The sequence below is a fragment of the Heterocephalus glaber genome, unplaced genomic scaffold (assembly GCF_053883595.1).
Source record: "Heterocephalus glaber isolate CG9 unplaced genomic scaffold, H.glaber_assembly_v1.0 deba00000071, whole genome shotgun sequence".
NCBI lineage: Eukaryota > Metazoa > Chordata > Mammalia > Rodentia > Bathyergidae > Heterocephalus > Heterocephalus glaber.
This window is the reverse complement of record NW_028258137.1, coordinates 6147497-6167717: the sequence shown is the minus strand read 5'-3', so window position 1 is coordinate 6167717 and position 20221 is coordinate 6147497. Positions and strand designations below refer to the sequence as shown.

The following is a 20221-nucleotide window of genomic DNA, read 5'->3' as shown; positions in this document are numbered from 1 at the left end:
GTTCGATCCCCAGTACCAAAAATAAATAAATAAATAAATAAAAATTAAAAAGAGGGCCAGGGATTTAGCTCAGTGGTTCCGCTGCCTGTCTTGCAAGCACAAGGTCCCGAGTTTGATCCCCGGTACCAAAAAACAACAAAACATAAAACCAAAACAAACAAAAAGACTAGGAAGGCGGGGAGGGACTTGAGGTGAGTGGAACCACAGGAGGGAGCTCAGGGCCTTAAGGGGCCACCACGTGATTCAAGTAGGGGGGAGAAGTTGAGTAAGTTGTCATCTAGGGAAACTGAGGCCCAGCCCCAGTGAGGGACTTCTGAAGGCTGTGCGTGCATGGAAGTCTCGAGTGCTGAGAGGTGGGCACAGGCGGCACCCACCCAGGGTCTCCGTGATGAGGGCAAACGCCTTCTGCTTCTTCAGCCAGGTGGCTTTCATCTTCTCGATGGTGGCGGGGAGAGGGGGCTGGTAGACGTCGCTGCTGCTGTGTCTTCGTGCCCGGAAGAAGGCACAGGGACCTATGAAGAAGGACACCGGCAGTCCCCACAGCAGGCGTGGGTCAGGCTGTGTTGGCAGCCTGAGGATCCAGTGCTTGCTGGCATCAGCAGCTGTTTCCACTGTGCCATACTGGCAGGTGCTGACCCAGCTGCCTGTGGGACCCATGCCTTTCTAGCTGCACCACCAGGGCATTTGTCACCTCCCTCTTTACCCTCGTCTTGAACCCTCTCCCCCACCCCAACTCCTCATGCTTAATAATGGTATAAGGTGACCATTCCGTTGGACCTCAGGGCCTTTGCACGGCCTGCTGTGCAATCCCTTCTTCCCCCACCGTTCAGGCGCCTTGCTCCTCTCGGCCTTGTTCTCCTCTCAGTCGGTGTGCACTGTGTGCACTCACTTTCCTATTAACATCACTTCCCCATATGAACTGTTTATGCCAGGGCCAGGGACCTGCAGGGCCATGCTGCCTGGGCACGGTGGGGTGGGACCCTTGGGGGTGAGGAGGCTGGCTCACGGGGCCCTCTAAATTCACTAAAATCAATGCTGGTGCAGGTTCTGTGTGAATGATGTTCCCCTGGGCCGAGGTGACCACCTGCACTGTGATGTGCGCCTCTGGCCGTCTGTCTGCTCCTGCTTTATCTTCCCCGAAAGTCAAGGTGGACCGCTACAGGGTGGCTTCTGTCTTTGCTCCTTCTCCTGCACCCCTCTTCCTGACCACAGCTCTGAAGTCTCGGTAAAGAGGAGGGACCGGTCAGTGGCCCCCAGCTCGGGGTCAGCATGGCTGCGGTCTGGTCAGTCTCTGCTCCAGAACCTAGGCTGTGAGCCTCTCACTGTCCTGTCAGATCTGTTGTCCCAGAGGTCTAGGACAGTTGCTTTTTACAGTCTGCCTGAAATCCCCCCCCCTTTTTTTTTTTAAACTGAGTCTATTGCTGTATTTTAGGTATACAGTATGATGGCATTCATCATTGGGAATTTGTACCTGTCCCCGTATAATAAGCTTTGTTTCCTTGTTTTCCTTTTCTTCAACCCCTCCCATTCCCCTGGTTCATTCATTCGTTCTTTCTTTCTTTCTTTCTTCCTTCCTTCCTTCCTCCCTCCCCCCCCTCCTTTTTTTTTGTACCAGGGATCGAACTCGGGACCTTCCACTTGCAAGGCAGGCGGTGGAACTCCTGAGCTAAATCCCGGCTCTTTCTTTGTTATTCTAAAGCCCAGGGACCGCAGTCTCTGGGCAGAAGGGCCCCTGGTTAGGGCTACACAGAGCTAGGTCCCCAAGGCCTTCAGGCTTAGGGTCATGCGGGGTGTCACAGTGGAGGGAGTCCGCGCAGCGAAAGGGGCAGGAGCCACGGCGCCTGGCAGGGTGAGGTGACCCTCTGGAGTGCTACCGCTGGCAGCGCTTTAATCCCAGCCCACCAGGCTGAGCTGCAGGGTGTGTCCATCACCCGGAGGCCCCATGTGGCGGTGCTGCTCTGAACGCTGGCAGCTGGATCTGCATAGCCTACACTTTGGACCTAAAATGGCCCCAGAGGGTGGAGGGCTTAGTCACCAGCCTGTGGTGCTACTGGTTTTGTTTTGGTTTTTTCTGAGACAGGGTCTGGCTGTGCAGCTTAGGCTGGCCTTGAACTCACACAGTGATCCTCCTGCCTCAGCCTCCCCAAGTAGTGGGATTACAGGTGCGCACCACCACACCTAGCTTTTAATTAGAAGACTTGACAGAAAACAGAGAAAAGAACGTTTTCACTCTGTGTCTTTCTCTGACTCATCACCCTGTGGCTGTGTCTGGCCCCTTGCCTCTGGCTTAATTCTGCAACCCCTGACACTTTGCAGGAAGAGGAACCAAGGCCCAGAGGTGGCCCATCCAGGTCACAGGAGAGGCCACAGAGATGGGAGATGCAGGCACGGTCCCCACCGCAGGAGGTCGGCTGGGGCAGACTTTAAACACTCTTCCCACGTTCCATTCCATGGCCAGGTGCAGGGCAAACTCGAGGGAGGCAGAGGGGACAAAGGGCACTGACCAGAGGTCCTGCACCCCCAAGCAGGAGTGAAGGCTGAGGCAGAGAGAGGGGAAGAAGGCCCGAGAACAGCTGTGCTTGGTACAGCACTGTGAGGATGGCAGGCGCCTTCGGTGTGGGCAGGGAGGGCTGTGGATGCGGGGGAGGCTGAGCACGAGGCCTCCCGCCAGGGACGCAGACATGACCCGAGCGTCTCCACCTGCCCCAGGAGCCACTGCTCTTGTGCAGCACGCACCTTCCACTGGCGCAGACTCCAGGGCCAGGCTGAAAGGATCCTCTCTCTCCCTGGCTTCCTCCTGGCAGCCCCAGTCCACTGGGTTCTGAGGGCAAATGACATCCTCCACCAAGGCCAGCAGCGTGTTGATGTCCATCGAGCTCAGAGAGTCCCAGCCCGAGGCCGGGGGCAGCAGCTTCAGGGCTCTGCACAGCGAGCTGACGAGTCGCCATGTGTCCTGCAGGAGGCCCAGGTGGGGACAGGACGTGAGCTGCAGGCAAGGGGTGCAGCCGGGGGTCACAAGATGAGCCCAGGCTCGGGATCTGCGCTTGAGCCTCAGCTCTGCCCATGGAGATGTGACTTGGACCTCCCCAAGGCTCTGTCCCATCACTGCTAAGATCCCCCAGTCCAGGCATATTCCCCAAAGTGGGGCACCTAGCAAATGCTCAATAAAAGCTCGTGGAGTAGCTGGGTATGGTGGTACACTCCTGTAATCTGAGCTACGTGGAGGGTCACAAATTCAAAGCCAGGCTAGGCAATTCAGGGAGATCCTGTCCAAAGAAAGAAAGGACAAGATGGAGAGAGAGAGAGAGAGAGAGAGAGAGAGAGAGAGAGAGAGGGAAAGAAGGAAGGAAAGGGAAGAAAGAAGGAAAAGGATACAAAGAAAGAAAAGAGAGAAGAAAGAAAGAAAGAAGAAAGAAAGAAAGAAAGAAAGAAAGAAAGAAAGAAAGAAAGAAAGAAAGAAAGAAAGAAAGACAGAAAGGGGCCGGGGATTTAGCTGAGGGCTTCCACCACCTGCCCTGCAGGCACAAGGACCTGAGTTCAATCCCCAGTACCAAAAAAAAAGAAGGAAGGAAGGAAGAAAAACCCCCAAACACAGAAAGGATTGGGGATGTAGCTCAGTGGTGTAGCTCTTGTTTAGCATGCATGAGGCCGAGGTTTGATCCCCAGCCTTCAAAAGAAAGAAACCAAAGGGTATAATGGGTGAATGCCTACAATCCCAGCATTCTGGAAGGCTGAGGCGAAAATTGGAGGCCAGCCTGGGCAATTCAGCAAGACCCTGTCTCAAAATAAGAAATACGGAGACCTGGTGTTACAGCTCAGTGAGAAGGCTCTGGGTTTAATCCCCAGGACTGGGGAACTGGGGGGAAACAGTAGAGAGAGAGGGGCGGGGAGCCCACACCACCCTGGGCTGAGCTTGAGGACCTGCCTTGGTCACTGCTTCAGGTGTCACAAGGCCATCGTCTAGGGGCTGTGGTGACGGGGCTGGGCTGGGGGTCCCAGCATCCTGTGCCTTCGCACCCCGAGGCCAGGCATGCTGGAAGATCTGGACGATCAGGAGGTTGATGGGGAACATGAGCAGGGAGCTCTCCAGCCTGATCATCACTTCCTGCCACGTGAACTCAATGTCACCTGGGGGAGAGGCAGGGAAGGGTCAAGGAGAGATGCAGGTATGAGCCCCGTTCCTTCTACCCCTCCTACCAGGTGGCTGCACAAAGGGACGACCGGATACGGCTCCCAGAGTCCCTGCTGAGCCCTTGGCGTAATGTCTGCTAGAAGTGTCTTCATTTACCAGGGACCTGGGCCACACCAAGTAGTGTGTGCTAATGGTGTGACAAGTGGCCTGGGCCACACAGCACCAGCCTGACCTCTGGAGGGGCTGGAGGTGAAGGACAGCCACATGGAAGGTGAGCCGTGGTGACAGCAGTCAACCCCCAATAAAACTGTCCATGAGGCAGGGAGCACTGACGTCCCCTGGCCACACCCCCAACCAGGATGACCACAGGAGTTACCCAAGTCCATCTTCTGCTCAGCGGGGTCCTTGGGGACCCCCCAGAACATGATGCTGGTCAGCATGGTGCAGAGGAGCAGGGAGAAGCAGCAGGACACCCTCTGGACCCGCGTGAAGCGGCTCCAAGCTGAGCTGCTGAAGATGGAGTACCAGAGGTGGCCTTCCTGGAAGCCTGTGGACATCTTCATAAAGAACAGATGGCTGTGGGTGGCAGGGAGAGAGGGACAGGAATTCAGGAGACAGGAAGGAGCCAGGCGTGGGGTTGCATGCCTGTGAGCCCAACACTTGGGAGGCTGAGGCAGGAATATTGCCACGAGTTTAAGGCCAGCCTGGACTACATAGTGAGACTGTCCCCCAAAAAAGAGCAAAGTAAAGCGGATTTGCTTAAAAAGAAAGAAGAAGTACCTGAGCTGTTTCCTGTCCTGCCCTGCAGCCACGGGAAACACCTTGTCGAGGACACAGTCTCCCCCATCGATGGACAGCCATGAGTTGCAGAGGAAATACCACTTCTGGCCCGTCGCAGGGTCATGGACCAGCACCTGACTCACGAACCTAGAGAAGGGACCCACAGTGTGAGGGCAAGGTACAAGGGTGAGCCTTCCTGGACCCCAGGGAGGTAGCACCTTTGCAAACCTGAGCCCCAAAAAGGAGCGCCTGCAAAGAGGCCACGTGTCCCTTCCTTGTCCTCCATGCCTTGATTAGAATTGGCCCCCGTGGGGAGCTCAGGCAGCCAGCGGCAGGTAACATGTAGGAGGTGCCCCTGGAAAGGGAGCCCTTCTCTGCCCAGGGCCCCCAGCCAGGGCAAAGCCAACTGTGGGAAGTGCATGTGTGCAGACAGGCAGGCACAGGCTGCATCAGGTCGCAGGACCTGATGCTGTCCAAATTCTGTCTGGAGCACAAGGCCACCATCTCCCCAGGGCTCAGGACTCTGGGTCTCACGTAACCTGGGGAGGATGTGAAGTTGCTGTGCTTGTCATATGAGATCAGACCCAGCAGCAGCTCACCCGTTTCTGTTTTTGGTGTTTTTGAGACAGGATCTCACTATGTAGTTCAGGCTGGCCTTGAACTCACTAGGTAGCCCAGGTGGGCTTGAACTTTCAATGATCCTCTTGCCCCAGGCTCCTGAGTTCGAGACTGCAGCAACCCAGCAGGACCTGCAGATCTTGGTCCAACCTGAGATAGCTCAGAGCTTGGGGATTAGGAGCGGCTGGGCAGTCATGGCCTGCATCACAGCTCAATGCTTCCCTCTGTCCATCCTGCCGGCTTCCCACCCAGATGTTCTCCCCGGAGCCCCTAACAGGCACCCCACTTTCCCATGTCCATCTCAGCATCTGCTTCCTGGGAACCAACCAACAACCGCGGCACTGAGTACTGATGTTTAGTCCCTGAGGTGAATGAGACAGAGGTGTGATGCCACCGCTGGCTGCCGATGGCCCGTCAGACTGGCTCTGCCCATCTGGGGCCCTGGTGTTGGCCACACACACGGGGAGGATTTTGCTCTGGATTTGCAGCTGCTGACCTTGGGCAAGCCTCGGTCCACGCTGCCAAGGGCCACGGGTGGGGCTGACGCTGGACACCAAGGCTGTGCCATCTGCCCCTCCCGGCTGCTGCTGGGCCACGTGGACCAGGCCCGGTGTCTCCAACCTTAACCTCCTTATCTGGGAAATGGGGATCCCTCCGTGTGCTGAGCAGGGCCCTGCCCCAGCCTGGCTTTGCCTCCTGCGCACTCACCAGGACGGCCAGTCTCCCGAGTTGTCGTGCCACAGCCGGAGGGGCCACAGTTCCCCCAGGGGGAACAGGGTGGACAGCAGGAAGATGTCCACTCCTCCACGCTCAAACCCAGGGGACAAAGGGCCCTCCAGGTGGTGCGGCTTGCTCTCTCCATCCCGGCCGTACAGGGTGATGGTCACCTGCAGTGCAGGACCAGGGTGGCCACCTCCACATGGCAACGGAGCCTGCTGGCCTTGCCCATGGGAGATGGCCAGAAGCCAGCAGAGACCAGTGCACACAGCCCTTTCCACTTCCCTTCCTCCCGCCTGGGACCTGCGCACAGTTACGGTTTCTGTGGTGCAGAGTTGGGTGACACCCTCTATATTCATGGCTTTGAGATTAGTCACACTCATAAAAATCCTGCTGGCAACTTTTCAAACTCCTCCCTGATTGTTGATTGATAGACTGATTGACTGATTTTTTTGTTTTTTTAAGATAGGGACTAGCTATATAGTTCACACTGGCCTTCGACTTACTTAGCTCAGGCTGGCCTCCAACTTGTGGCAGTCCTCCTGCCTCAGGCTCCCAACTGCCAGGATCATGCATTTATTTGTAAGGACTATAGAGCAGAAACTGCCAACAATTTGACAACAACAATTTTCCTCCTAACGATTCTATTTTCAGTGTCTCTCAGAGTTCCGGGCAATGAGCTGTGATGGAGGAATGCCTGCTACTTTGAAATACATATTCCCAGGGCCTGGCCTAGCTGTACAAGTATGAATATTGGGAATCAACCCATGAGTATGTTTCTGTCCAGGCAGTGCCAGTGGGCAGGCCTGATTTTCTGAGCATCCCAGCAGACCCTGCCCCTGTTCGCTGCACCCCTCAGCCTTGCCACTCGGGACTCCCTGTGTCAACGTCCAGCTGCCTTTTCCCCCGCAGCTCGCTTTGGCCGTTGGAGCAACAACCAGAAGGGGAGGAGAAAGAAAGGCCCAGCCAGCTCCTCCCGGCCATGGACTGGAGGGCGTGAGGGTAGACACCCTGGTTTCCTCCTGGCCACCTGGGGCGCCTTGGGGCCCTGCTGTGAGCCCCCTGTGGGCACTGGGGTGCAGTGCCCACAGGGTGACAGCTCGGTCATGTATCCTTTATTGGCCACTTTCCTTCCCTGTGTGGCTCCCCGCTCTGCTCCTGGTGCTTCCTGGGGTCCGTCCCAGGGAAATCACTTGCACTCCAATCCTTGCTTCAGAGTCGCTGCAGCAACAGCAGTTTTCCCAGTGCCACTGATTTTTGTTTGGTTTTGCTTTTGTGAGACGCCATCTCCCTTGTAGCCCAGATTGGCCTCGAACTTGCAGCCCTCTTGCCTCGGCCTCCTGCGCGGTCTGGGGTACCTTGGAGGAGGTGGCCATCCCTCGCCACTGCCCGGTGTAGACCCTTACCAGGTAGTGGTACTGGGCAAAGGGATCGTTGTCCTCCAGCACTGTGAGCTTCACCTAGAGGGAGGGCGGTGTTAGAACCCTGCTGCGTGCGTCTTCCTGTCACACCCGCAGGGATGAGCTGGCATTTGCGCCCGGCAAAGGCAGAGGAGACTCAGGTGCAGCATGCCCATTCCGGCAGTGAGGGCTGTTCTGTCCGACACCAAGCCTCTGACCACTGAACAGGAGACCCGAGTGTCCCTCGGACAGCACATTTGTGTATGCACTGACTCTCGAAAGCATCGCCCATTTCAACCAGTTCATTCTTGTATTAAACACATTTGATAAAATTGTCAAGTTTCATATTTCCCCTCACATTACCTTCTAACAATTAATGGGAAAATATGCCATTTTTGGTTATCATGTATTTAAATAACTGGACTGCTAAATGGTTAAAAAGCTCAAAGTACATTCGGTGTTAAGTATGACCTTACCAGTTATATTAGAAATGAACTTGATAGTAGTCTAAAAATATTTGCGATTGGCCTGTTGAACCACACACTCTTCTTGTGAAATGTCTTATAATGCCAGTGACCAGATTTGCTTTCAAAGGAACTTATTTATTTATATAAATTGTTTCGTGTGTGTGTGTGTGTGTGTGTGTGTGTGTGTGTGTAGGGTTTGAGAGCTGATCTTTCTGTATAATCCAGGCTGGCCTTGAACTCACACTGATCCTCCGACCTCAGCCTCCTGAGTGCTGGGATCATAGGTGTGAGCCACCACACTCAGATCCCTAGGGAATTTAAAAGGAATGAAATACTAAAATGTTTAGCCAAAAAAATCTATTCACTGGAGGTGACAGAGGCTGCCATGGCCTCTGCGCTCCCTCCTGTGGAAGGAGGCGCCCCACTGCTGGGAGACTGTCTTCAAGGACAAAGGAGGCCCCTCCGTGGAGGGGCGGCCTCCCATCTGGGCCGAGTCTCTGTGGTCAAGACCTGGGCCTCGGGCACCCCCGTGCTCGCCCGGGCCTGGGAGCCCTAGCAGTAAACGCTGCACGCCTGACTCCATCTCAGTGCCCACTTCCTGGGAGCCACCTGCGGCTGGGCACTTGGAAGGGACTGTCCGGACAGCTGTGTCAGTGCTGTGCCACCATCCTGGGTGGTGTTGCTGGGGTGGGCAGGGAGGGGGCAGTTCAGAGCTTGACCCCAGTGCAACCTCCTGTTCCCTCACACTGCTGAGCGCTTATCATCCATGGTGCACTACCATCCACCACAGTGCAAATATTGGAAAATGAATGAGTGTGTGGTCTCCAGCAATCTGTTGCATCCATTGTTGTCTGATCTCATTTCTCAGACCCATCTCACACTCAGGCAGGAGTGTGAGGGAGGCTGGAGGCTCAGAAGCTTGGGCAGGGGGTGTCTCCCCCATGTGAATGGCTCCCAGCATCAAGGCTCACCGATGCTCGGGAGAGCTCGCTAGTCATGAGTACCCAGGTCTGTCGAATGTTACTGCTAGGGAAATTCCACACTTCAGAGCTCAGAGAGAATGGCCAGAAGCGCTACCCACCTTCCCTCTGTCCTTTAACCTGCTTCCTTTTGCTGTGAGAAACCAGAACCAGGAGTTCAGTCCTTCTGTGGGTTCTGAATCTCAGGGGTCATTGCACCTGACACAGGTGCCTGCTGCATGGGGCTCCTGTAAGGGGCCTGGCGGGGGTCAGCCCTCGGTACATGATCAGGAGCAAAGCCATACTGCTAATCTGATGCAAGGAACATTTGCAAGGGGGCTGAGGGTTTGAGTCATTTGTAGAATGCACCTTGAGACTGCAATGTTAAGTCAGACACATGAGCTTAAATATCCCAGAGTTTCTGCTATATGAGGAACCCAAATTACAAGAGCAAAATAAAAGTAGATAATCGGAAGCAGAAAGATAAATCTTTCTCAAATGAGAAGGGGACCAAGAGGTGGAGGGAAGGGGGAGCAGAGGGAGGGCAAGGGGACATAAAAAGAATTATTGCTTTTGAAAACAGGGTCTCTTTATCCCTTTCTGGCTTCAAACTCATGGAGATCCTCCTGCCTCAGGCTCCCAAATGCTGGAATTATAGGCATGAGCCACCATGCCTGGCTCAAGAATGAAGATGTGTCATGTACATGCACTAACTCCCCATGATGAAAGCAATCATTATGTCTTGCAAACACGTACCAATGAAAAACAGAAATTGAGAGAAATAGGCTGAGAGGCCAGTCTGCAAGGTTATGGCAGACCAGCAGCTCGCCAGCCGCGTCGCTGCACCCCCTGCTCCCCCCCATCCCAGGTCCACGGCCCCACCTTGGCCTGGTCCTGCACATCCTTCCTCCTGGCCCAGATCTGCGCCAGCACATAGAGCACGCAGAGGCAGCCCACAGCGCTCACCACCACGGGGTTGTCCTCGAAGGTGGCAAAGAGCTCTGCCGCCTGGCGGACGCCGACCACATTGGGCATCACCAGGAAGGTGCTTCCAAAGAAGGTGAGGTGGCAGCAGAGGCAGGGCATCCTTGAGTGCATGGTCCTCAACCCCACCTGCAACCCAGGGAGGCCGCGTGTGGCTCGGGGCTGAGCCCCCGGAGCCTGAGAGAGACTGCACCATCCACATCACAGAGGCCCAGCGACTGTCCACCTTCTGCACAGCAAATCTGCACGTTCGGCCAACCTCAGAGTGAAAATATATTCTCTTTTTTTCCTTTACTGAACAGGTAGAACTAGACGTTCCTTGTTTTAGTATGTGTTTTTACACTGAACATATAAAGGTTTTCCTTGCTATTATTCCCTAAGCAATGCAGTCTAGCAACAGTGTACATAGATAGCATTTATGTGGTATTAGTGGTGGTCCCAAGTGTATGGGAGCATGTGGCAGGATCACGACACACAACAACACCTTCTCACTTCCTGGGACCGTTGCCTGGACACTGAGGGACGGCAGTGGGGGTGTGGGGCTGGGAGATTCCTGGGGCCCCAGCCTCGGGATTCCTCTGGGCTTCTTAAATGAAAAATTAATTTACAATTCAGCCTATCTATCTTCATCGCTCAGTACTGGGAATTGAACCTGGGGTCATGCTACCACTGAACTATATCCCCAGCCTTTTTTTATTTTTTAATTTTTGAGATAGTGTCTCATCAAGTTGCCTAGGTAGGACTTGAACTTAAAATCCTCCTGCCTCAGCCTCCCAAGTGCTGGGATTATAGGCCTGCTCCAGCGCGCCCGATTTCTAACAAACACCTTCACAGCCGTCTCTCACTGTGGGCATCACGTCATCAGTCTGCTCTGCCTGGGGCTGGGTGTGGTGGCACATGCCTGCAATCCCGTGGTGTGGGACAGCTCGGGAGGTGGCGAGGTGTGTGTGGGGTGCTGGGCCCAGCCACCCCAAGGGTCTCGGCCAGTTCGAAGTCACAGCCCAGGACCACTCTGCAGGTTGGGAAGATCCAACCCAACTGCATTACCCGGTGCCGCCGGTTCCCTGCAGGGCCCACAAGGTGACAAGGACAGAGGGGCAAAGGAGGCTGGTGCCTTGGGTCTCTTCCTTCTGGGGCTCTGTGGGACAGGGATTCTTATCCTTACACGCGTGTGTGTCACTTGCTTCCTGTGTCCTCTGCTAGGTGAGCCTCACTGTTTATTTAACTTCTTTTTTGAGATTTGGAGGATTGAACCCAGGGCCTTTGCACTGAGCAACATCCCCAGCCCTTTAAATTTTTTTTTTGGGGGGGGGCGGGTGCTGGGGAATCAAACTCAGCACCTTTCGCTTTTGAGGCAGGTGGTGGAACCACTGAGCTATATCCCTGGTCCTTTTTTAAAAAAGATTTGAGACAGGGTCTTGCTTCATTACTAAGTTGATTGGTTACTAAGTCATACTTGTGATTCTCCCGCCTCAGCCTCCCTCAGTGCTGGGATTACAGGTGTGGGCCACCATACCTAGTTAGAATTCACTGATTTATCTCACTGTTCTATCCTAATCACTGGGGCATGGTGACTATTTAGTGAATAAATAGGTCTTTGTGGTGATAAACTCCATTCCTTGTGGAGGCTGCTGACCTTGAGAAGGGCACGAATGCTGTGGGATCGACAGTAGGAGACTTTTCCGCTCCCTGGGGCAGAGCAGAGCAGGCCGAGGCAGGGATTTGGTTGCAATTCACAATGCCAAGATCAAGCCAAGGCTTGGCAGGACTCATGGAGGGACAGCAGTGCCACACAGTGCCACACTCACACCCTGGACACCGACAGGCCTGGCTTCGAGTCCCAGCTCCTCCGTACACCAGTTGTGGGATTTGGGGTGAGGCACTGGAGTCTCCTGAACTTTTATTTTATTTTTTATGTTTTTTGGTGGTACTGGGAACTAAACCCAGTGCCTTCTCACTGAGCAGTCCTTTTTCTGTTTTTTATTTAGAGATAGGATCTTGCTAAGTTGCTCACGTAGGACCCAAACTTGCAATCCTCCTGCCTCAGCCTCCTGGAGTGCTAGGATTATAGGCCTGCACTACTCTGCCTGGCCCAAGGCTTTGCTTGTTTTCTCAGTGAAACGGTAATAACAACTCTCTGAGGACCACTGTGCAGCTCTGACAAGACAGAGTAGAGGACCCAGCACCCGGTGTAGAATAAAGGGCATGGCTCTGAGCTCACTTCCTTGGAAAGGACCTCTGGCCTCCCCAGCCAGGCCTTCCTGCCTCAGCCTCCACTCCTCTATGATCATTTATTGCCCATGATGAGCAAAGCGTGGGCTCCAGTGCCCCGAGGGAATTGGACATTACTTATGTGACCTTGTACCTGGAGGTCTGGTGACCTTGCCACAGGGTACTGTGGAGGAGGAGTATGTGTGTCCCAGAGGTTACAAGTCAGACAGTTTTCTCCAGAAAGCAGGCAACAGCAAGGGAGGGGTGCACTCTGGGCACAGGGGTTGGCATGTGCAAAGGTCCCATGGTGCACACAAGCTACTGCACCAGCTGGGCATGGTGGTGCACACCTGTAACCCCAGGATTTGAGAGGCTGAGTCAGGAGGGTCACCATAAGTTCGAGGCTAGCCTGAACTATGTAGTGAGACCCTGTCTCATAAAAAGCAGGAAACAGCAAAGACACCAGAGCAGATGCACTGGAGGGGCCCTACCTGAGCCAGATACACCCTAAGCCACCCTGCCTCTGTTCCCTCTTCTTACCTGGCACCTAGAGTCGTCCCAAGTCTCCTGGACCTCATCCCAGAACACACAGTGGGGCAGGAAGGTGGTGACCCTAACGGTGAGGTCCTCGACAGGGGCGGGCTCCAGGCCAGACTCGGGGGCCACACTCAGGTAGTAGACGCCTGCCCTGAAGGGCAGCTCTTCCGGGCCCAGGATCCACGTGGCTGGCTCATCTGAATGGCAGATTTTTTCTTTGTTTTTCCCCCCATGGCCTCTGATCCTCACTTTTACTTTTTTTTTTTTTTTTGAGGCAGGGTCTCCTATATAGTTGCTGAATTCACTATGTGGCCTAGTCTGGCCTTGAACCTGTGGCAATCCTCCTGCCTTAGCCTCCAGAGTGCTGGCATTCCAGGCACACACCACCATGCCTGGCTCAGATCCTCACTTTGGAAGGTGGCCACACCCCAGGAAGCAACTCCTGACACAACCCTGGGAGCCGGGTACCTGGAGCAGCCGCTGGTGTCAGGCAGGTTTGGGCCTCGTGGTTGGTGGCGTTGGGGTGGTAGCCATAGCCCAGGCTGAGCGTGAGTGGGATGCCAGGTCCCCAGTGCAGCCGGATCCCCAGAGCTGATGCCCTTGTGGTCACATTCACCCAAAGAACCTTGGCCCCGGTCAAGTTCAACACGGTTGGTGAGGTGTGTCCTTCTGCAGGCCGGGGCAATAGGATCTATGATAGAGACAAGGATGTCAAGGGTGCGCCAGGAAGGGGTGCTGTCCAGATCCAGGTGGGGCGAGCCTTGGGAACTGAAACCACGTCGTACGCCCTCAGTGAGCATCCACAGGGACAGCCAGGTGGCATCAGAAGATACGGATTTGTCATCTCGCAGTTCTGGGGGCCAGAACTCCAAACTCAGTTTCTTTCTTTCTTTTTTTCTTTCTTGCTCTTTTGAGATAGGGTCTCATTATGTAGCCCAGGCTGGCCTCGAACTTGCTTCAATACCAGTCTGGGCAACTTATTGAGATCCTGTCTCAAAAAAGAGCTGGGGATATAGCGATGCGTGAAGGCCTTGAGTTCAGTGCTCAGTACCAACCAAGCAACCAGCCAACAAAAATGTCGTTGGTGAGAAAATTGTTCATGACCAGAAAAAAAATCATTAAGATCTTGTAAGACTCTGACCTCCTATTACACCATGGTGTGTTTATGTTTCTGGTTAACTTTGAAGAAAATGTAGGGCTGGGGTGTAGCTCAGTGGGAAAGCACTTGCCTAGCATGTGTGAGGCCGTGAGTTCAATCCTAGCACCACAAAAGAAAAAAAAATTAAAAACTTAAGTGGATATTTTAGAAGCTATATTTATGCAATGAAGGTGATGAAAATTCCATCAACAGATTCATGTAGAGGAAGATTTCTTGTTCCACACCAAAAGATAGGGGAAGGAACATACATTCAGGGTTGTAAGTGAAGCCCCAAGTTTAAGGCAGGGCAGGGATCATTTTGAATGATCCCCTCTTTAACCACTGTTTGCATAATTGAGGAACTTTTGGTCCCAACCAAGCTGAAGAAGCCAGAGGGCCATCTGCTTCCAAGTGCCTGATTCTACCTCGGCCTTCTCTGACAGGTTCTTCATGGGAATGAGCCTTGCCCTGGGGCTGCTCAGACTCAGACCGCCCACAGTTCTGCTGACATCAAAGCCGCCTCCTGTCGGAAAGGGGCTTTTTGGGAAGCTCATCGTCTGGAATGGAGAGCAGAGGGCCTGAGGGGCTAGAGGTGACTAGGTCCCCACGCTGTAAGGTGAGGCAGGCGAGTAGCCCTGGCACTAGGGAGTGGATGGGGGACACCAGCTTTAGCTGCTGCTGGTTTTCAGGGTGTGTTTCTGCCCCTCGGACTGTGGCCTCACAGGGCTGGCCCTGGAGAACCCAGAGCAGACGTGGCTTGGCTGAGCAACAGCTGGGATGTAAAACCTGCCAAGTCTTTCTTCCCCAAAATGCAGCAGAATGGGCCAGGGATGTAGCTCAGTGGTTCTGCCGCCTGCTTCGCAAGCATAAGGTCCCAAGTTCGATCCCCGGTACCAAAAAAACAAAAACAATGCAGCAGAAGGAAGAGGGGGCTGTCTGGGGCTGAGGGTGTGGATCCCGCTGTGGCCTCGGCAAGCTATCAAGCCTCATCTGTGAAATGGGCTGGGTGCTAAGTCACCAGCGTGGGTGAGCAGATCACAGCAGGGCCTTACTGTCCCCAAGGAGGCCTCAGCTGTGTTACCCTGATGTTCACCGGCTCCTGTGGGTGCTCCGGGGAGCAGAGGGGGCCAGTGGGCAGAGTGAAGGCCGCAGAGTTAGCAGCAGCAACATGCAGGGAGGTCCCTCGCCAGCTCCAAGGCAGTATCCTGGCCACAGGGCGGGGACAGAGAGAGGAGGAGGTCAGCAGCCCCGGCTTTCCAGCAGGGCGGGCCACGGGTTTAAGGTCTCTGGGCATTTCTGTGTGTTTGGAACCGCAGAAGCGGTGTCAAAGGCAGCGGGCCCCTGTGCTGGGTTGGAGGCCCTGGCAAGGCAGAGGTTTGCCAGCTCTGTTTGCTGCTCTCGTCCTGTCCTAGAACAGTGTCTGCCACTTAGGAGGTGTTCAACAAATTTTACTTTTTGAGGCAGCATCTCACTATGTAGCCCAGGATGGCCTTGAACTTGCGGTGGTGATCCTCCTGCCACCGCCTCCCGAGTGCTGAGGCACAGGTGTGCGCCATCACACCCGGCTCACAGGTTTGTGGTGAATGAACGAATAAACGAGCTTGGGCGTGGACATCTCTCTAGGTTTATTTTCCCTACCTGCCTTGACCTTTGATGCCATGGCCCCCAGCCTCACCCTTTCTGCCCTTTGACCTTGTCCTGATTAGCTAGAGACCTGTTTCAGATCCTGGCTGTGGCCCAGAAACCACCCTGGGACCCAAGAGAGCTGCCCTGAGGACCCGAGAATGGGCACTTGGTGCCTGGAGTCGAAGCACAGGCCCTGCTGGACAGGTGGGGCAGGAGAGAGAGGAAGCCTTCCCCAGGCTACGGTCAGGGCTCGGTGACAGCCACACTCTGTGGGGAGACACCCCAGGCAACTGTGCATCCATGTGGGCACACACAGGACATGGTCAGTGGTGGGCCACGCCTGTTCCTCCCACCCTGTCCCCACAGCTGCAGGATGACATCTCTCCCTACTCAGTGGCCTGGACCCTGAGCGCTGGGCCCTTCCTTTCCTGTCCTGTCTGGTCCCTGCACTTCCCAGCCCAGGGCCGGCCTCCCGGGCTCTGTCTGCTCTTGGGATGTGGGTGTAGAAGACATGAGGTCAGGACTCGAACTTCTCAGTTACCTGTTTGTGTACAAAGAGATGGAGGGGGTGGCCAGAGTGGCCGCAAGTCCCCCAGGCAATGCGCCCAGCAAGAGGGTGGTCTGCACGCACTCTGCCACCCCGAGCAGCCGGGCCACTGTGGCTGCCTGGAAAAGGACGCAGGAGGACACCGCTGAGCCACCACCCTGGGCCACCTTTGGTTAGGGTCACCAGGCTGGTGTGGGGCCTCCTGCAGGGGCTGAGGTAGACAGGGCAGGGAGGGGAAAGGCAGCACTGTGGGTGACCACAGAGGAGACACTCAGATTCCAAGTCCTGGGTTCTGCAAATGCCTTGCATCCTCACAGCATGCAGAAGGGGAAACAGAGGCACAGCCAGAACAGGTGACAGGGAGGTCACCTGCTGCTAAGAGCCAGGACTCACAAGGAAGCATGTGGCTCAAGGTCCCTGTGTGGAGCCGTCACACCACGTGGCTCTGTGTGCCGCTGACAGCCACCCTCCACCCAGGTCTTGTTCCCGGGTGGTGAGGAGCCAGGGGCACGGCCATCCTGGGGCACCTGGGCTGAGCTCTGCTGCCCCGCCCCGCCCCGCCCACTTTCCACCACAGGTCACATGTTTCATCGGTGATACAGGGTGCTGTGTGGGCCAAGAGGGGCTGGATGCTTGCACAGAGAGCCCAGGGGTGCTGATTGTGTGTGTGTGTGTGTGTGTGTGTATGTGTGTGGCCATGACCGCGTGAATGCAGTAATGGAGCGTATTCATGAGGGTAAGCGTGTGAATGCGTGAGTGTGCTGGGTAAATGTGAGTGGCTTTGGGGTGAGTGTAAGTGAGCGTGTCTGAGTGTGCAGTGATTTTGTGTGTGACTACAACCAAAGGTAAGAGTCAGTGAGCATGTGTGCATGTGACTGCTGCCAGGGAAGAAGATGTGTGTAAAGATGTCTGTGTGTGTGCACATGGGTGCATGCTCTGGGGTATTGTGAAGGAATGTGTGTTTGGATTCCTCTAAGCGTGTGTGTCTTGATGCCGGGATGTGGTCTGTGAGTGTGTGGGAGGGTTATTTGTGTGTGTGTGTGAGTGTGTGAGGATGCAGTTGAGTGTGTCTGAACACGTGGCCCTGTGTGCATGTGTGACCGAGTGGGCAAACACCTGCGTGGACTGAGCCTCAGTTCCTCCTGGACTGGGAAGGTGGCCCCGAGACAGAGGGCTGTGGGACAGAGGTGATGGGGCCTTGCGGCCCTGTCCCGGGGCTGCCCTGGGCCCTGCACCCTTGTGCCCATCTTGGGGACTGAGGGACACACACGTCCCACATGTTCTCACTCTCAGTAAGAACGCAAAGCCTTTCTGTGCTCTTGTCAAATGAACCAGGAGTTTATGCAGATTTACTGTGGTGCATGTGATCCCCCAACTGGGGACTCACTTGGGAAGAGTCAGGGCGCCTCCATTTACAGAAGAGGAAACAAGGCCTAGGGAAGTCCTGTGACCTCCTGAGGCAAAAGGCTTGTGAGGGACAGACACTGGAATCAGGCTCAGGCTGCCTCGCTCCAGAGCTGTGTGCTCTCCACTACGCCACACTGCCTCCTCTGCTGCCCTGTGGTGTGCCGTCTGAAACCTTTGCTCCTTGGGAAGCACTTTGGGCTCCCTGCCTCAGTTTCCTCATTTGTGAGATGGGGAGAAAGATCCACCCAGTATGCTGATGTGAGCTGGGCACACAGTGGCTGTGTGGTCCACGTCTGGCCCGGGCCGCCCACCTGTCTGGCGCTGGTCTCCCCAGGTCTATAGCTCAGGGACGCATCCAGTACACTTCCCACAGCCACAAGCAGGTCCCTGATGGCCACCTGGTGCCTCTGGTCCTCAGGGTGGGCTGTGGCACTTGCTGTCAACAGGGCCTCGCTGGTGAGGTATAGAGCTTGGCTGGCCTGACACTGGTTCACCCCAAAAAGGAAAAGCAATGTGAGCCCTTACCCAGCATGGACCGCCCCTGTGCCTTTCAAGGGATAAGGCTGCAGAGGAGGGAGCAGGGAAGGCATTGCCAGGGAAGAGCAGGCCCAGGCCCATCACAGGATCTGCCTAGATCCTTGGCTTGAGACCTGGTCCTGCTTCCTTATGAGGCTGTAAGTCCCTCCAGGAGAGTAGCCAGGTCTGTCTCTGCATCCCTCTCAGAGAGCCTCAAACACCACAGTGGGCTTAACACTGTGGGCCTCCAGCAACATCGCTGCCTGGCGGGGTGGGTGGAAGATGGAGGAGTGGATGATGGATAGGTGGAAGATGGATAGATGATGGTTGGATGGATGAAGAATGATGAATGGATGGATGATGGATGGATAGATGAATGGATGGATGATGGGTGATGGATGGGTGGATGATGAATGATGAATGGATGGATGATGGGTGATGGATGGATGGATGGATGATGGATGGATAGAAGAATGGATGGATGATGGATGATGGATGGATGGATGATGGATGGATAGATGAATGGATGGATGATGGATGATGGATGGATGGATGATGGATGGATAGATGAATGGATGGATGATGGGTGATAAATGGATGGATGGATGATGGATGATGGATGATGGATGGATGATGGATGGATGAATGGATGGATGATGGGGGGTAAATAGATGGATGGGTGATAGATGATGAGTGGATTGCTGATGGATGGATAGATCAATGGATAGATGGTTTATGGTTAAATGGACAGAAGATGGATTAACGGATGAATGAATGGATGGACAGACATAGCACTTATTCCAATTTTGGTATATCTGTTTGTTGAATTACTTGTTTAATCTCTGGCTGCCCTGGTAGTCTGAAAATGCCAGGAGGGCAGAGTCCTTGTGTGTGACTTGCTTCTGAATTCCCAGTGATTCTGATGCCTCGTACATAGGCACGCAAGAAGCATTTGAATGAATGAACACATTAAAGCCTGTATAAATGCACAGAAGGGTGGAAGGGTGGATGCATATAGGTATGTGTGTGTGTGCACATGGTATGGATGTGTACATGCAAAGTATCATGCCAGCTGCACTGTGGTTCCTGAATTAAAGCCCAGCCTCACTGGCTTCAGGCAGGAGGATGTGAGGGGGCAGCCCCTGCCTGAGTAGGTAGGCAGAGCCAGGGCAATTCTCCCCTCTTACTGTTTTTATGGCTGCTTTTTCTTCTCCTGTATGGAGGATTGAACCCAGCATCTTCACACTGAGCTATCCCCCCAGCCCTTTTATGAGGCAGCATCTTGCTAAGCCACTAAGTTGCCCAGGCTGGGCTCTAACTTGTGGTCCTCCTGCCTCAGCCCCCCAGAGTGCTGGGATCATGTGCACCACCACACCCAGCTATTATGGGTTCTTCTTTAAACCATGGCTGCCATGAGCCTGGGAACATGGCGCTTTGATATCAGTTCTCAAGAAGTAGATCCTGAGGCAAGGACTTGAGAAACACTGGTAGAGGAGGGGAAGTGAGGCCGAGAGAGGTTGGAAGTCAGGATCGGAGGTGAGAGTCTGCTGCCTGGGCTCTGCCCTGTTGGGTTTCACCCACAGGAGGGCGAGGGAGCTGGGGCACCTGCGCTCTCTCCCGTGGTCCCTGAGCATGGCATGGATTCCTGGCCACATGGGCAGATGGAGGGGCTCTGAGGTGGGGAGGACCCCAGGCTAGAAAGCAGGTCCGGGCGCTGGGTGGCCGGCTGGTGTGTGCAGAGGTGGGGACAGGGGCGGGTCAGCAGCCAAGACTCCCACCTCCTCCAGGCCCAAAGATGCACTCCATCCGGTTGCTGTCTTGAGTTGCTCAGAAGTGGGTGGGGCGAGGGCTCCGGGCAGACAGGAAGTCACCTCCAGTGTGAGACACGGGGGCTGCCAGAGGGGCACCTTCCCGGCACCCTTGGGAAGAAAAGTCCTGGCAGCCCAGGGAAAGTCTGTGACCCAGAACCCCCTCTGACCTTTGACCTGCGCCTGCTGGGTTTCACCTGCACCTGCAGGTGGCACTCTGTGGCAGGCTCGGTAGTAGAAACTCACCTGGGCCGTGGGGTGGGTGTGAGCTCACCGTGGTGGGTCAGCTCTCTCAGCACCTGTGTGCTGCAACACGGCCTAGGCAGCTTCTCCCAAGACCATCCTGCTCGTCCTCCCGCCTCCTGCACTCCCGT

The 20221-nt window shown here is 54.9% G+C and overlaps 1 protein-coding gene across 1 annotated transcript in view; it reads right to left on the bottom strand.

The window, feature by feature from the left end:
* Pkd1l3 (polycystin 1 like 3, transient receptor potential channel interacting) overlaps window positions 1-20221 on the bottom strand; it is a 71593-nt gene that overhangs the window by 17250 nt on the left and 34122 nt on the right. The window contains 15 exon segments of the mRNA XM_087190027.1: window positions 371-663; window positions 1932-2000; window positions 2357-2953; window positions 3926-4128; window positions 4509-4708; window positions 4913-5059; window positions 6239-6417; window positions 7606-7707; window positions 9956-10186; window positions 12809-13002; window positions 13274-13496; window positions 14369-14500; window positions 15025-15148; window positions 16111-16235; window positions 17835-18008. Of these exon segments, the coding sequence (XP_087046153.1) occupies window positions 371-663; window positions 1932-2000; window positions 2357-2953; window positions 3926-4128; window positions 4509-4708; window positions 4913-5059; window positions 6239-6417; window positions 7606-7707; window positions 9956-10186; window positions 12809-13002; window positions 13274-13496; window positions 14369-14500; window positions 15025-15148; window positions 16111-16235; window positions 17835-18008 (2993 nt within the window).